The sequence below is a fragment of the Panthera leo genome, chromosome B4, assembly GCF_018350215.1.
Source record: "Panthera leo isolate Ple1 chromosome B4, P.leo_Ple1_pat1.1, whole genome shotgun sequence".
Classification (NCBI taxonomy): domain Eukaryota; kingdom Metazoa; phylum Chordata; class Mammalia; order Carnivora; family Felidae; genus Panthera; species Panthera leo.
Genome location: NC_056685.1, coordinates 63,702,396 through 63,717,387, shown reverse-complemented (window position 1 = coordinate 63,717,387; position 14,992 = coordinate 63,702,396). Strand labels below are relative to the sequence as shown.

The 14,992-nt window shown below is 40.5% G+C and overlaps 1 protein-coding gene and 1 long non-coding RNA gene across 7 annotated transcripts in view; one reads left to right on the top strand and one right to left on the bottom strand.

The window, feature by feature from the left end:
- Positions 1–10,163, bottom strand: part of LOC122224408 — a 92,730-nt gene extending 82,567 nt beyond the window's left edge. For 5 of the 6 annotated variants that reach the window (XR_006204763.1, XR_006204762.1, XR_006204766.1 and 2 more), the window contains exons 1-3: positions 9,609–10,163; positions 7,869–7,952; positions 6,224–6,374 (exon numbers count right to left, since the gene is read on the bottom strand). This is a non-coding gene — a long non-coding RNA (uncharacterized LOC122224408). The remainder of the gene's footprint in view (positions 1–6,223; positions 6,375–7,868; positions 7,953–9,608) is intronic. The other variant, XR_006204765.1, reaches the window with a different exon arrangement.
- AMN1 (antagonist of mitotic exit network 1 homolog) overlaps positions 10,136–14,992 on the top strand; it is a 55,688-nt gene continuing 50,831 nt past the window's right edge. Inside the window, exon 1 of the mRNA XM_042946214.1 lies at positions 10,136–10,248. Coding sequence (XP_042802148.1) covers positions 10,211–10,248 — 38 coding nt within the window. The 5' untranslated portion in view covers positions 10,136–10,210. The remainder of the gene's footprint in view (positions 10,249–14,992) is intronic.

The following is a 14,992-nucleotide window of genomic DNA, read 5'->3' as shown; positions in this document are numbered from 1 at the left end:
CACCAGTTTACCAGAAAAAGGCAACCACATCACAGCCTAACGTCCAGGAACTCCCTACTGTCTTAATGTTAATGACTTGAGAGAGAGAAGAGGGGGGCGGGGAACCTTACCTTGCTAATAGCTAGGCCTCCAGTAAGTCTTTAGTATATGAAAGTCTCTTTGGAAACTCCCTCTTGACTTTATCTCCCCTCTTAACTTCATCTCCCCCAACTCCATAAAATGGTCACTCCCCACAACCCCAGGGCAGCTCTTCCTGCCCATGGGTCCTGTCCCCATGCTTTAATAATCACCTTTTTTGCCCCCTAAGATGTCTTCAAGAATTATTTCTGGGCCATTGGCTCCAGACCTCATGAATCGCCCATCACCCCAAAACTTCACCATTGTTACAAATCACATTACATTCACTGTGGAAAAAATAAGCGTTCCAACTCTGAGGTTACAGCCCAAGCTCTTCCCATGCAAGCTTCATGGCTCTGAGATTTAACAGTCTCAGATTCTAAATGCTCTCATCAACACCATGACCCCAACCCAGAATTGAAATCCCAGAAGTCCCAGGCATGAAGGTCCTATGGATGTACATGCTCACTATCACCACAGTTCTTCTCTTTCCCTGGGGCACCTTCCACCTGGCTCCTTCAATCCTTCGAACTTTACCGAGCACATTTTTTGCTTCAGAGCCTTTCTTTTCCTTCTGTCCCCAGATCCCTTCATGGTTAGCTCCTTTCATCCTTCAAGTCTGTTAAACTAATTAAACAAGGAGGCCATTAGACTGAGGTGGCTCTAATGCCATGGTGGCCTACGTATGCAAGCCAAAATCTAAGCCTGTAAATGCCTCAAGGTTCCAATATCAAAACACTAAGGATAACCAATCACAAAAAGCCAACTAGACTTTAATATATAGCCAATCAAATAATTTCCTTTCTTTGCTTCTGCACTTTCTCTATACAAGTCTTTCTTCTGAATTGTTGGCTCAGCACTCATAACTGCTTTTGGTTTGGCACTGCCCAATTCCAATCCATCTTTGCTCAAATAAAATTTTTAATACCCCTCAGTTTATCTTTTAACAAATCTCAGCAAAAATGTTACAGCCTTAAAGATGCCTTCCTTGACCACCAGAGTAAAACTAATCCCTCTCTTTCTGTCTCTCCCCCTTCTCCCCCATCTCTCCCCCATTCTATCTTTATAGTTCTTTATAGCCCTTATCTCCATATACTGCTTTGTTTGTGTGCCTGTTTTGTAGCTCTCACACTAATGTGTAAACTCCAAGAGAGACATTTGTTTACTGATAAACTGCCTGGCAAATAATAGGTATTAAACAGTTATTAGAATAAATGTAATTAATGGATTTGTAAAGTCTATCTGACAGAAATAACAGGCATTAGATTCTATTGCAAATGACTAATAAATGTAGTTACGAATTGTATAGTTTTATAAAAATAATGAAGCTAACTAGGAAAAGGCAAAACTTAAGCTGCTGTTGCACTGGCTCTCAGCATCATGATTAAAGACCACGATTGCCATCCCTCTCACTGTTATAAAACTACAACAATTATTACTTCGGCTCAGACTAAGCTATTACTTATTAATTTTCAAAATGTTTGTGATATTTAATTATTTTATATAAAAATCAGTGGCTTATGAATCCGTTATTTTCCACTCTATCCTTCTCTACTTTGGTCTCTAAGAGGCTGACTTTTGTAGACTGCACCTCTAATTTCTGGGTGTGTTGAAACTATGCACAGAAGCACCAGGAGATCTAAAGGGGGATGAAGAATGGGGTTAGAGCATTTACTCTTCCAGGATCCCTGCCAGCTGTGTTGCCATAGGCTGACTACATCCCTTTACTGGCCCAAAAGCCATAGCTGCTTCTAGATGGCCTCACCTATGGCCACTCTCTCTGGTTTTGGTAACTGTTCCCTTCCTGGCTTTCAGGACTAGGAGAGGTAAGGGCTTCCTGCTATTGCTAGTCTAGGTATTGAACCACCCTTATCCCTGCTTTCCCTACATTCTGCCCACATCTTTATAAACAGCCTCTTTATTAATATCTCCTTGCCTATCCTGTTTGAACTTCTGCAGCTGTTTCCTGCAAGAATCCTGAGTCATACATTTTATGCCTCAAACTCCTGAGAATTTGAAAGACCTGGGTCTATAGCCTATCTACAAATTAAATCAAGGGTTCAGTCAATGGAAAATTTTAACAATGCACAAGAATTCATGAGCATGGGCACTGTTGTTTCCAATTTAGAGTAAGACACAGTATGAGATACAAAAAGAAATTAAATACTTTCACATTGGCACCAATTAAGGACATTCCTACCTGGAAATAACCTGCACATGGTAGGATAATAAAGTAGTCACTCATCTGGCTTCTCTTTATTCTGTTTGTTTTCAGCCCCCTTTAGAGTTACAACCTAAAGATCTGAGAAATAGAAAATGTACTGGGCAAGGAATTAGCAAACATATTCTAGTTCCATCTTTGCTCAGAAATCTTGAGAAATCAGTCAACTTTCCTGAAACTACAAAATTAAGATGATGGAATGAGTTATAGCTAAGATACCTTTTAGTTCTAAATCTCTGATAACTATATTTTATAATTATGAAGAACTATCAAGAGTTTTTATTTTAAAGAGGTAGAGGCAACAATATAGTATTGTTTAAGAACCCAGCTCTGCAGCCTAATTGTTTGGCTTCAAATCCCAGCTCTACCACTGACTAGCCACATGGACTTGGGCATGTTTCTTAATCTCTTTGGGCCTCAGTTTCCTCAAGTGGAAAATCGGTATGATAACAGTAAAAATACCTGCCAATGAGGATTTCTTTGAGGGTCAAATGAGTTTGACCCTGTAAAATATTCACTGTGTGCAAGGCACTATTCTAGCCACCCAGTAAGTATTCACAATTATCACTGATACTGTTAACAGAGTTTTTTCCATAATTTAATGATCTAGTAGGCTTTTATTCAGCAACTCATACATGGGGCAACATCCAGTCTAGCAGATAGAAAGGAGCTCTAAAGAGCTGTACAAGGCAAGAAATATTTACAGACCAAAATGAGAAGGAACAAGGAAGCTGTACTAGGCATTTGCTGATTGGTTAAAGCAGGATTACTTCCCTTATATGGAGCAAAGGAGAGTCTTGGAGCCAGGTTAGATAACTTGTGTGGACAGGCAAGCACTGATTGGTTGGCCTAGGCCCACTTTTTCTGGGAGAGCCAAGCATAGAAATTTAGTTAAATTCCAGTTTGCTGATGTGGGCTTAGCATAAGTGGTTCCATCTTGCACCTGGTCTGGACACTAACACCCAACTGAAGATTTGGAGTTAACAGTGGATGATGAAGTATAGGTTATACTGAGCTGAAAATTAACTTTAGAAGAGCAATTGCTATTTTGAATCTATATATAAGCAATATGGGGCACCCGGGTGGTTCAGTCAGTTGAGCATCTGACTTCAGCTCAGGTCATGATCTCACCATTCGTGGGTTCGAGCCCCGCATTAGGCTCTGTGCTAACAGCTCAGAGCCTGGAGCCTGCTTTGGATTTTGTGTCTCCCTCTCTCTCTGCCCCTCACCTGCTCACACTCTGTGTGTGTCTCTCTCTCAAGGATGGATAAACATTAAAAAAAAATTTTAATTAAAAAAATAAATATAATATGGTTTAAGAGTGAAGACCCTAACTCATAGCCTGTTCTTATATTTTGATATGACATGTAAAGATGATTTGAACAACAATTTATTTCTATCTACTTGTATGCCTATACGTTCTTATAAATGACCCAAGATTTACTACATACATGCACACACATGCACACACACAAAAACACACATATACAGTTGACCCTTGAACAACGTGGGGGTTACATGCCCCTACCCATTATGCAGTCGAAAATCCACATATAACTTTTGACTCCCCCAAAACTCAATTACTAATAGTCTACTGTTGACCAGAAGGAAGGCTTACCAAAACATAAAGTCAATTAACACATATTTTATATGTTATATGTATTATATACTGTATTCTTATAATAAAGTAAGCTAGAGAGAAGAAAATATTATAAGTGAAGAAAAACATAAAGAAAATACATTTGCAGTACTGGAAAAAACCCACATATAAGTAGACTTGCATAGTTCGAATCCATGTTGTTCAAGGGTCAACTGTGTGTGTACATATATACACATACATACATAGCATAAGGTATACTTAATCATTTTATCTGTATACATTTATTATATATTTTTCTTTACATACACAAACACACTAGGAATAAATAGCATAATTTAAGGAAAGTAATGTTGCTTAGTATTCTTATATAACCTGCCCAGAGAAACATATAACCTGCCCAGAGAAACATATAAAGTTTTCTTTATATGGTAGCTAGGGTAGGAAATGGAAGAGGTTTCGAGCTAGAGGAAACTATAGCAAAGTGGGCACAGCAAGCAAAGAGGGGAGAATGGGAAAATGACATCCTGCCCTTAGCCTAGCACTGTCCACAAATCACTTACCATGCACCAGAAAAGACTTATTCCTAACAACCTTGCATTCCAAGATAAACCATGAATAACAGGAACCTCCCAAAAGCATTTACTAACAGGAAATCCTGAAATCTTTGCCTCTTGAGATAAGCCACAAAAATAAGAACATCCTGTTTTCCTTTCAAAAAGACAGGAACATCTTGTTCTTATCCAATCTGAACTGTCAACTGCCATATCTGAGCTATAAATATCCACCATATCATCAGAGCTATAAATTCCTCCTATTCTATGAGATGAGCCACTATTTCTGAAGGCCTGGTTCGCTTATTTATTAGCAAATAAAAGGCAAAATAGGTAAAGGGGATAAAGAGGTAGAAACCTGCAGTTATAAAACATAAAATAAAATAAGTCACAGGGATGAAAAGTACTGCATAGAGAATATAGTCAATAATATTATAATAACTTTGTATAATGACAACTTATGATGAGCATTGCGTAATGTACATAACTGTCAACTCACCATGTTGTACACCTGAAACTAATATGTCAACTGTACTTCAACTTTTTAAAGAAGTTTCCCTGTGTTCACATTTCTTTCTGAATTTTATTCTGACAAAGAGTTACTGGATAGACAGTAGTTGGAACTGATTTTCTTGGTAAGTACTGGATATACCAAGGCCAGCTTCATGGGCAAACTAATGATGCAGTCGTACAAGGCCCAGCCTTGGTTTAATGCTCTGCTGTCACCATCTTGAAATTCCTAATAACCTTTTGAAAAGGAGTTTTGCAAGTTATATTGATGGTATTGGATGCATCATAAACCTCTCTCCTGGGGTTCCTGGGTGGTTCAGTTGGTTAAGCGTCCGACTCAGGCTCAGGTCATGATCTCATGGTTTATAAGTTTGAGCCCCGCGTTGGGCTCTCCACTCTCAATGAAGAGCCTGCTTTAGATCCTCTGGCTCCCTCTCTCTCTGCCCCTCCCCAGTTTTCTCTCTCTGTCTCTCAAAAATAAAATAAACCTCTCCTGAGCACCCAAATAAAGTAGGAAGAGCATGGTCTTTGGAGTCTGACACGGCTATTTATTTAGGTAAGGCTCACCTTCATCTATAAGATAGCATGATATCTCAGACTTGGTTGATGACTGACTACATGAGATCATGTAAGTATTTACCATGTTTGACACCTAGAAGGTCCATAAATCATCCTGAATTATCCCATTTTACCTTCTTTGAAAAAGAGGTCTATGGGGCACCTGGGTGGCTCAGTTGGTTAAGCGTCCAACTTCGGCTCAGGTCATGATCTCATGGTTCGTGGGTTCGAGTCCTGCATCAGGCTCTGTGCTGACAGCTCAGAGCCTGGAGCCTGTTTCAGATTCTGTGTCTCCCTCTCTCTCTGCCCTTCCCCCACTCACGCTCTGTCTCCCTCTGTCTCAAAAATAAACATTAAAAAAAAATTCAAAGAGCTCTACCTTTATACAATCTCCTTTTCTTCTCAGCATGAGTCTTAATAGAAGCAGCAATTCATTTGAACAAGTATGTATTGTGAGAGCTGGGCTACTTGTGTGTTTATTTCTTCTCTTCCCCTTCATTCCTCCCATTACATCAGACTACATCCTTTACCATCACCTCAAGGACCCTCAATGACCTTCCTGTGGCTGAACTACCTTCAAGTGTTATTCCACTTGACATCTCTTCAGCATGTGACAATTTTGCTCATGTTTATCTTCTGTAGCACCCCACTGTTTTTTTCCCCTACCTTTTTGGCTGTTCCTTCTCAGTGTCAATTGCCAGTCAATGGCTGTTCTCAGCTGCCTCTCCAAGGACTTGTTGTTCTCACTCTATATACATCTGATAGGTGAGCTCATCAATTCCCATACCTTCAATTTCCATTTATATGCTGGTGACTCCTGTTATGGATACATAATTGTTAGGATGTTTTGGCAGCAAGAAACAGAAAATTCAACTCCACTAATTTTATCAACAACAAAGGGAATTAACTGAATTGTGTGACAGCACAAAATAAAGCCACCCCTGCCCAAGTTGCCACATCAGCAAAACAAAACTTGGATTCTAACTTTCATGTTTCTGTAAATGCTCTGCTTCACCAGAGTTTGGTATATCCAGTCAGCCAATCCCCAACTGCTAAGAATCTGCAATGATTTATTTGTTCTCAGATATGCAACTCCAGCCAATCAGCTTAAGCCAAATATTCTTTCTTTATTCCCTGATTAACATACTGGCCTTATAAGGAAATCCCTGACCCCCTAGCCAATCATTCCCTGTTTCCTTGTTGCTGCTTCAAACACTATAAACTCATTCTTGCCCAAACATCCCATGGGAAGAGTGCTCCACTGCTTGTGGGGCACTGATTCCCTCAATCTATGGATGTTTTTCCCTCGAGTAAAGAACATCAAACTTGATGCTAAATTGTTTTATTTTTGTCATTTCATAATAGAGAGGAAGGGTGGTGTTCAGGCACGGTTCAATCAGGACCCTAGCTGCTCTCCCTTGATTCTCTTAATCTGTCTTCCTCTATATAACTTCATTCAACGTGACAATGCTGAGAATGTTGATTCATGAAGCATTATCATAAATTTGAGAAAACTTCTTTCTCAAAAATCTGCAGCAAAAGTTTTCCTGCTTCTTATTGGTCCCAAATAGGTCACATGCCCCTGGGCCTATTTTTGAATCCAACTCTGTGGCTGAGGGAATATGGTGATTTCTTGATTAAGGTCTGCTTATCCCTGAATCAATTACTGCAGCAATCACTGATTAGCCTAATCTAGACCCACCTCTGAAGATGGGGTCAGTTCTCCAAACCACATGGCTGCCATAATAAAAAGAAGAAAAAGAAGAAGAAGAAGAAGAAGAAGAAGAAGAAGAAGAAGAAGAAGAAGGAGAAAAGAGAAAAGAAAAGAAAAGAAAAGAGGAAAGGATGAAATAAAACTGTCAAGGCAATCACAATGTATATCAGATCTATCTTATTCAGTGGAGACTCAAAATAAATTCTTGATACAGTATGCTAAATACCGGAGAGGCTGGTTTGTAGATACCACAGGTCCTAAAAGCTGCAGGAAATCATAATCAAAATAGTTCTAATAATTTTCATATCATGAGGGCTTACACATCTTTGACCTTTAAAATAACTGGCTAGAAACAACTAGAACTTTGTCATCCTATCTCATTATATAATTATTTTCTTAAAAGAAAAAAACAAAAAAACAGCTGTGATGACTTCCTTTGACCACTGAGAACAATTCAGGCACCCAAGGCTGAACATCTCATAATGATGGGGACGTGGCCTATATTTCCCTGGGCTTGAAGAATCAAGTAATCAGTGGGAAGACCTAGATGGACAGATGTGCAGCACTCAACAGACAGAAAAGACCATGAAGTCCTACCTTATCTGCTCTGTCAAGCTCTCCTATTGTCTTCCAAAGTGTAATTGGCTCCCAGAACAGCAGAGAATTCTTCCAAAAAAATTACTGTATTAATAAGTAAATGGATGTATTGTCATTGCTATTCAATCTCATCTTTATTTTGTTTTTAATTTTTTTCAACGTTTATTTATTTTTGACAGAGACAGAGCGTGAGTGGGGGAGGGGCAGAGAGAGAGAGAGGGAGACACAGAGTCCAAAGCAGGCTCCAGGCTGAGCTGTCAGCACTGAGCCCGACACAGGGCCCGAATCCACGGAACCATGAGATCATGATCTGAGCCGAAGTCAGAGGCTTAACCAATTGAGCCACCCAGGCACCCCTCAATCTCGTCTTTATAAGCAAACCAGCACAATTTGCAGACCTAAAGCTCCATGCCTACATTTTCCATAGATACTTCAAAATCCACATGTCCAACATTTAAATACCCTCCTCTTCAAAAAGCTCCTATAATCCTCTCAGCTCAATAAATAGCACCACCATATGCCACATAATTCTCCAATCCCAAAGCCTAGAAATTAGCCTTGAGTCTTCACTTTCCCTCATCCCCACCAATCTCTGTATCCTATCAGTTCTCCTTCTATTACCTTTCAAATCTGTCCATCCATTCCACTGTTACTACTTTAACTTAAGCTGTCATCAAAAGACTCCTATCTGGTCTCCACCTGTGACCTCTACAGTTCTTTTAATGCTTAACAGCTAGAGTTCTTTCTAAAACTCATTTTACCTATGCATGCCCTGTCCTTGCTTAAAACTTATCTATGACTCCACCCAAAGCCTAAATTGTTTAATATAACACAGATCATCAGGCCCCAGTTTAGCTTTCGGATCAGGAGAGGACATACTACCAACCAGCCAAATCCAGCCCACTGCCCATTTTTGTTTCCAATGTAAAGCCTTTACATTTTTTAACAGTTGGAAAAATCAAAATATGATGTGGCGGCTGAGTGGCTCAGTTGGTTAAGCATCTGACCCTCAGTTCTGGCTCAGGTAATGATCTCACAGTTTCTTGAGTTTCAAGCCCTGTGACCGGCTCCGCCCTGGCAGCGAGGAGCCTGTTTGGTATTATCTCTCTCCCCCTCTCTCTCTGCCTCTCCCCAACTCATGCTATCTCTGTCTCTCTCAAAATAAACAAAACTTTTATATATACATACATATATATATGAAAATTCAAAATATTAATATTTCATGACAGCGAAAACTACATGAAATTCAAACTTCAGCATCCATAAAAAAAACTTTACTGGAACACAACTCTACCCATTCATACTGTCTATGGCTTCTTTTCAGCTAAAAGTTGAGTAGCTGCGACCAAGGCAGTATGGCCCACAAAACCCTAAAATCTTTACTGTCTGGCCCTTAAAGTTTGCCAAACCCTGCTCTACTCATCTTTCACCACTCCCCTTCGTAGCTGCCACCCTGAACTGTCTGCAGTCCCTAACAGACCACCATTTTCCCTCCTACCTGCCTGTTCTCCCTACTCTTCCATGGGTGCTCATATAGAACCAACTTCATATCAGCGTTTAACAGTTATTCTGATTGTCCTTCTACTTGTGTGGTGCATATTTTCACCACTGAATCCTCAGCACCAACACGATCTCTACTCTCCTTCAGTGCTTGATAAATGAAGGGTGTCCCTCTGGAATTCCTTCTGATTTTAACATAAGCGCCCCCCCCCCCCCCAACCACCATGATGGAATTCTTACTGAGCTTTTTTGTTGGCCTGTAGTGTCATCTGTAAAATAAGACTAAATAATTCCGACTTCATAGGATTAAATGAATGTGGCTAATTATTGAGAGCACGTAGCGCAGTGCGTGCTTCAGAGAAAGTGCTCGGTAAACAGTGGTCACTCTTGGTTGCTCTAAAACTCTCCGTTTGACGTTAATGGTGTCCGTATCCAAGAGAGTCTCCAGGGTGTGTCGCCAAATGCATGGACCAGCATCAAACACATCCCTACAGTAACAGCAGCAACCTCCAAGCAAAGCGCCGCCGGAGGCGTACTAGGCCAGGCTGCACGCAGGGCTAAAACTACTGGGAAACCACCCGGAAACGGAGCCCGCGAGGTGGAAGAACTACAACTCCCGTCGTGCCTCACCGAGTTTAGGGCTACTCTACATTTTATCACCTCCAGCCACTTCTCTTCTTTCCCTCTGTAGTCCCGAGGGTGGCTGCGTCCTGGTCACCGGAAGAAGCCGTGTGACGTCACGAGGGCCTACGCGTCGCGCGGGTGGAAGGAGTTGACGGACGGTCTCTGGCTGCGTTTGGGCGGCCCCGGGACCACGGAAGAGGCTTCCCTGGTCGGCCGCGATGCCTAGCTCGCGGCGGGTCAGTCAGCTCCTGGATCTGTGAGTTCACCCGGTCCCCGCCTCCCCTTCGCCCCGCCCTGTGCTCGCTCTCCCTCCCCGCCCGCTTTCCACCTCTGGACCTCTGAAGAGGGCTCGCTGGTGTTTCTGTTGCTGGGTTCCTGACTTGTCGTCTCCTCGTAGATGACAGTTGTGCCAAGTGTGCTGCTGGGGAGGCTTGCCCCTCTGTCCTCCGCCCCGGGCGCCGCCAGATGGGTGGTGGTCCGAACTCTGTCAGCCTTGACCCTCGATGCTCTGGTAGTTGCTGGCAGTGACCTGTTTCTGAGGAGAGCTGAAAGCCTTGGTAGAACAATAACAACAAAAACACTACATGTGGCTCTCAAAAGCCTTCGGCAGAGTTCCCCCAGTTCCTGTAACTGGGATAGATATTGATTCTTTGAGGCAGCACGGCTCCGTGATTGCTTGACCGCGATTGCTGGGTTCAGCGCCCAGTCTGCCGTTCACCAGCTGCGTGACCACGGAGAGTAACTTAACCTCTGTGCCTGAGTTCTTGATTTATCGAATTAGTGTAACAGCAGTACGTATCTCATAGAATTGCAGTAAGGAATAAATTTAACGGATGTAAAGTCCTTTGAAGGATGCCTAGTGTCAAAAGAAATTTCAAAGAACTTTACTTGATAAAAATCTTTTAGTGAGGGAGAAACAATCTCAGAGGCATGTCGTTGCAGAATGACTTATACACTGAGAATGACTATATTGTTTATCCTTCGCAGTGATTGGTTATTACAATGGTTGGTTACTACAATTTAAAAAAACCTCAAGGGATTGGTTAAAAGTGGTCGTCTTACACTATTTTAGGGGGATGATTTAAACTTTGTTTATGATTGGGGTGCCTGGGTGGCTCAATCGGTTGAGCCTCCCGACTTCGGCTCAGGTCGTGATCTCACAGTTGGTGGGTTCCAGCCCTGCATCTTGATCTGTGCTGACCGCTTGCTCAGAGCCTGGAGCCTGCTTCAGATTCTGGGTCTCCTTCTCTCTCTGCCCCTCCCCTGCTCACACTTTGTCTCACTCTGTTTCTCAAAAATAAATGTTTAAAAAAAATTTTTTTTAAATAAACTTTGTTTATGATTATCAGAGGGATTTACAAGAAATAACCTGCTAAGTTTCACTTTGTTCGTGAAATAAACCAGATTTAGCTTCACTTATGTGACCTAACTGGTTGGGTCTGCTTAGGGGATTTTCAAGCATGGTCTCCATTTTATTTTATTTTAAAAATTATCCCCTTGGGGTCATTCCCTCAGAAAGCTGAAAGTGTGAGCCGATATACTGTTACTGTATACCCATTGATGTATACCCAATATACTGTATACCCATTGATGTAGTCATTGGGCTGTATGGTCATGTAGTTGCCATTACCAACAGTTGCATGGTCATTGAAGACATGGGCAGTGGGACTGTTGAGTTCTTTGAGTTGTGTAATCCTGATGGCTATCATTTGGTGTGTGAGTGGCTGCCGAAAGGCATTTAAAACTCTTGAGAGGATATAGTGCACTAGTGTTAAAAGGTGGGGGAGGGACAGTAAAGTATCCTCCAGACTGACTGGCACTTGGAAGCAGAAAAATGAAGCCAGCCTCTCCATTACTGTTTACACAGACCTTTATTCAGGATGACCTACTGACAAAGGGGAGCCAGTGGATAGATGATCCTGTGGTAGAGCCCCTCCCTAAGGAATGTGGTGAAAACCTCAAGGGAAGGCAACCTGGCTATGTGTGTGTACGTGACATTCCTCACGACTTTGTAACTTAGACCACCCAATCAGTCTGTATGTCTATGTCACCATTTATGGGAGACAAAGAAGTAGAAATTGCCTAAAAGTCTACCCCCCCGCTGTGCTCGGTGCTCAGTTTCTCAGGTACAAACCCATTGAGCCCATGCCGGCACAATGAATAAAGTTGCTCCCTGGAAAGAAAAGCCTGAGTGTCTTGACTCTCTCTGTGGACCTCGGTCCCATTACGCAGCTATTCTCCACCCAGTCCAAACCTTAACTTACAGCTTTCATAGAGCAAAGGGCATTATGGTGCAAAGTGTAGTTATCTAAAGTGGCGCCATCTATTCGCGGTCATCTCTCCTGGTTATCTAAAGTGGTGCCTTTTGTGCATCAGTCATCTCTACTAGTTATCTAAAGTGGTACCTTCTGTGCACCACTTTAGAGAAGATCAGAGCAAGCCTTTCTGCATTCCAGTCAGGGCATACTTTAACCTCCAAGGGGCTTGGAACTTACAGCTCCAAGGGAGGTCATTGCAAGAGCAGAAACAAGATGGAGGGCCAAAGATGGAGTCAGTGTTGTCAGCGCTGCTACAGCTAGGGATGTTAATATGATGACTATGAGATGGAAATTCAAAAATTCTGGGAGAGATTCCCAGGAGCCAAGGTTTAACCAACTAAGTAAATCAGTGGAAGAAGCATCACCTATCTGATGAAAGATTGACATCGGATCTTTAAGATCTTTTAAATTAGGGGTAATAATTCCTAATTTATTAACGTGGAAACGGGGCACCTGGATAGCTCAATCAGTTAAGTGTCCGACTCTTGATCTCAAGTCAGGTCTTGATCTTGGGGTTGTGAGTTGGAGTCCTGTGTTGGGCTCCACAGTAGGCACGAAGCCTACTTAAAAAAAATTTTTTTAATCCATGGAACCTTTTTTTTTTTTTTAACCAGTTACAGCATATGCATCTCCTTGTTAAGTGGTTAGGGTGTCTATGGCTGTGCAAGAGTTTACAGATTCTTGCTGTAATGGTAGGGATTTTGCAGAAGATAAGATCTCTCCTGAAGAGATTTAACTATAGTCTTTTGTGAGTATCCTTTCCAATAAACTAAGTCTCTAGGAATGTTTTCTTTTGGAATGGATCACATTTTAAAATCTGGTGGAAAGTACATTTCTTAATATTGCATTAGTGCCTTGCCCTATTGAATCATGTTATGATCACCAAAGATAAACATGAGGATGTCTTATTTCAGGAGTGTTATAGGTGCGCTTCCATCTAAGTTACGCCTCTGTATGGTGTGAGCAATTAGGCATTTCTATGGAAACTAAAAAAAGATACAAATTAACACTTGGAGCAAATTACAAACTCAGTTTCTGAATCTGGAGAGCAACCAGTCAAGAAAATTTCTAGATTTGAGCTCAAAACATCTTTATTTTATTTTGTTTTATTTTCATTTTTTTCAAAACGTCTTTAGATAATGGAGTCAGGAGGAAATTTCTATCTGTTGGATTTTCCTGGTTTACAGTTTGAATGATTTTGATGACATCATTGAGTATTTTGGTGAACTCTCTTGAGTGGCCTGAAATAGAAGTAGGCAGGAAGGTTGTCTGTACATGATCTGTTGTGATGATTTCTCTGAAGTTTATATCAAGTTGTCTGACTTTAGGTTGTAGGACTTGAGGAAAAGGGTAGTTTTAGTTTTTATTCCAAGTTAGAAGGGTAAGAGAAAATTGGAAAAGTTAGGTTGGAAAGTTGTAGCCAGATGTTGGAGGGAACTAGAAGAATTCAGGATCCAGTCCAGTTTATAGAAAGATAACAAAGCCTCAAAGATAATGAACAGGACTAGAATATAATAACAGGTACACTATAGTTTTCTATTGAAACATAATTTTTCTCTCTATAGCCACTTTGTTTTCACCAAAGATAATCATAATAAGACCAATTTATTTGTAAAATGAATCTGGTCCCATTAAATTCAGCTCATTATTTATATAAGTGCAGCAGAATAGTTACTTTATGCACCTTTTCAAAAATGATATTCAAGTCCAAGCTTTGGTAATCCAAGGGTCTTTGTTTGCTCCACAAATCCAATGTTAGTTTCTTAAAAACTGTCTGGTAATAAGAAATCTCATATTAGATCTTTAAACACCCCTTTAGGCCAAGAAGTCAAGCCAATGGGTTGTCCAATTGTGTTCTGTTACAAAGAGAGCAAATTCTGATTGAGTTTGTCCTAATACCTACACTGCCATGAAATTAAGAATACTCAATAAGAGTTATTTTGTCTTAACTCTGAAGGGATCAGGTAGAGAGAACAAGATAAATGTTTAATTTTTGTTCTCAAAAGTTTACCACATTGTTATGTTATATAGTTTTTATTTTATTTTATTTTATTTTGTTTTATTTTATTATTTTATTTTATTTATTTTATTTTATTATTTTATTTCATTTCATTTTATTTTATTTTATTTTATTTTATTATTTTATTTTATTTTATTTTTATTACTTTTTTTTTTTTTTTCATTTGAGAGAGGTAGAGGAAAAGAGAGAGAGAGAGAATCTTAGGTTCCATGCTCAGCAAAGAGCCTGACACAAGGCTCCCTCCCAAGACCCTGGGATCATGACCTGAGCCAAAATCAGGAATCAGATGCTCAACCACCTGAGCCACCCAGGCTCCCCAGTTATATAGTAGTTTAAAAGAAAACAGAAAGGGGGTTCTTTAAATTTGGAAAGCAAAACATTAAAGAACCAGTAATGCTTCAAACAATGTCATAAAAATGATAATCATCTCTATTAGTTGGTTTAGTCCCATGTAATCAATTATTCTTTTCTTGCTCTTGGATTAGCAGTTTTATGAATCAATCAGTTTCTCCATTAGCATGCTAGAAATTCTTACCCAGTTAAGTGGTATGATCTTAAAATTATCAGAAACTTGTATTCTAGAGTATTTGTCAGGGTCTTTTCCATGAATTTCCTTGAAGACAAAGCATTTTGGCCTGCAGTTGGTTATAAATGCTTTCATA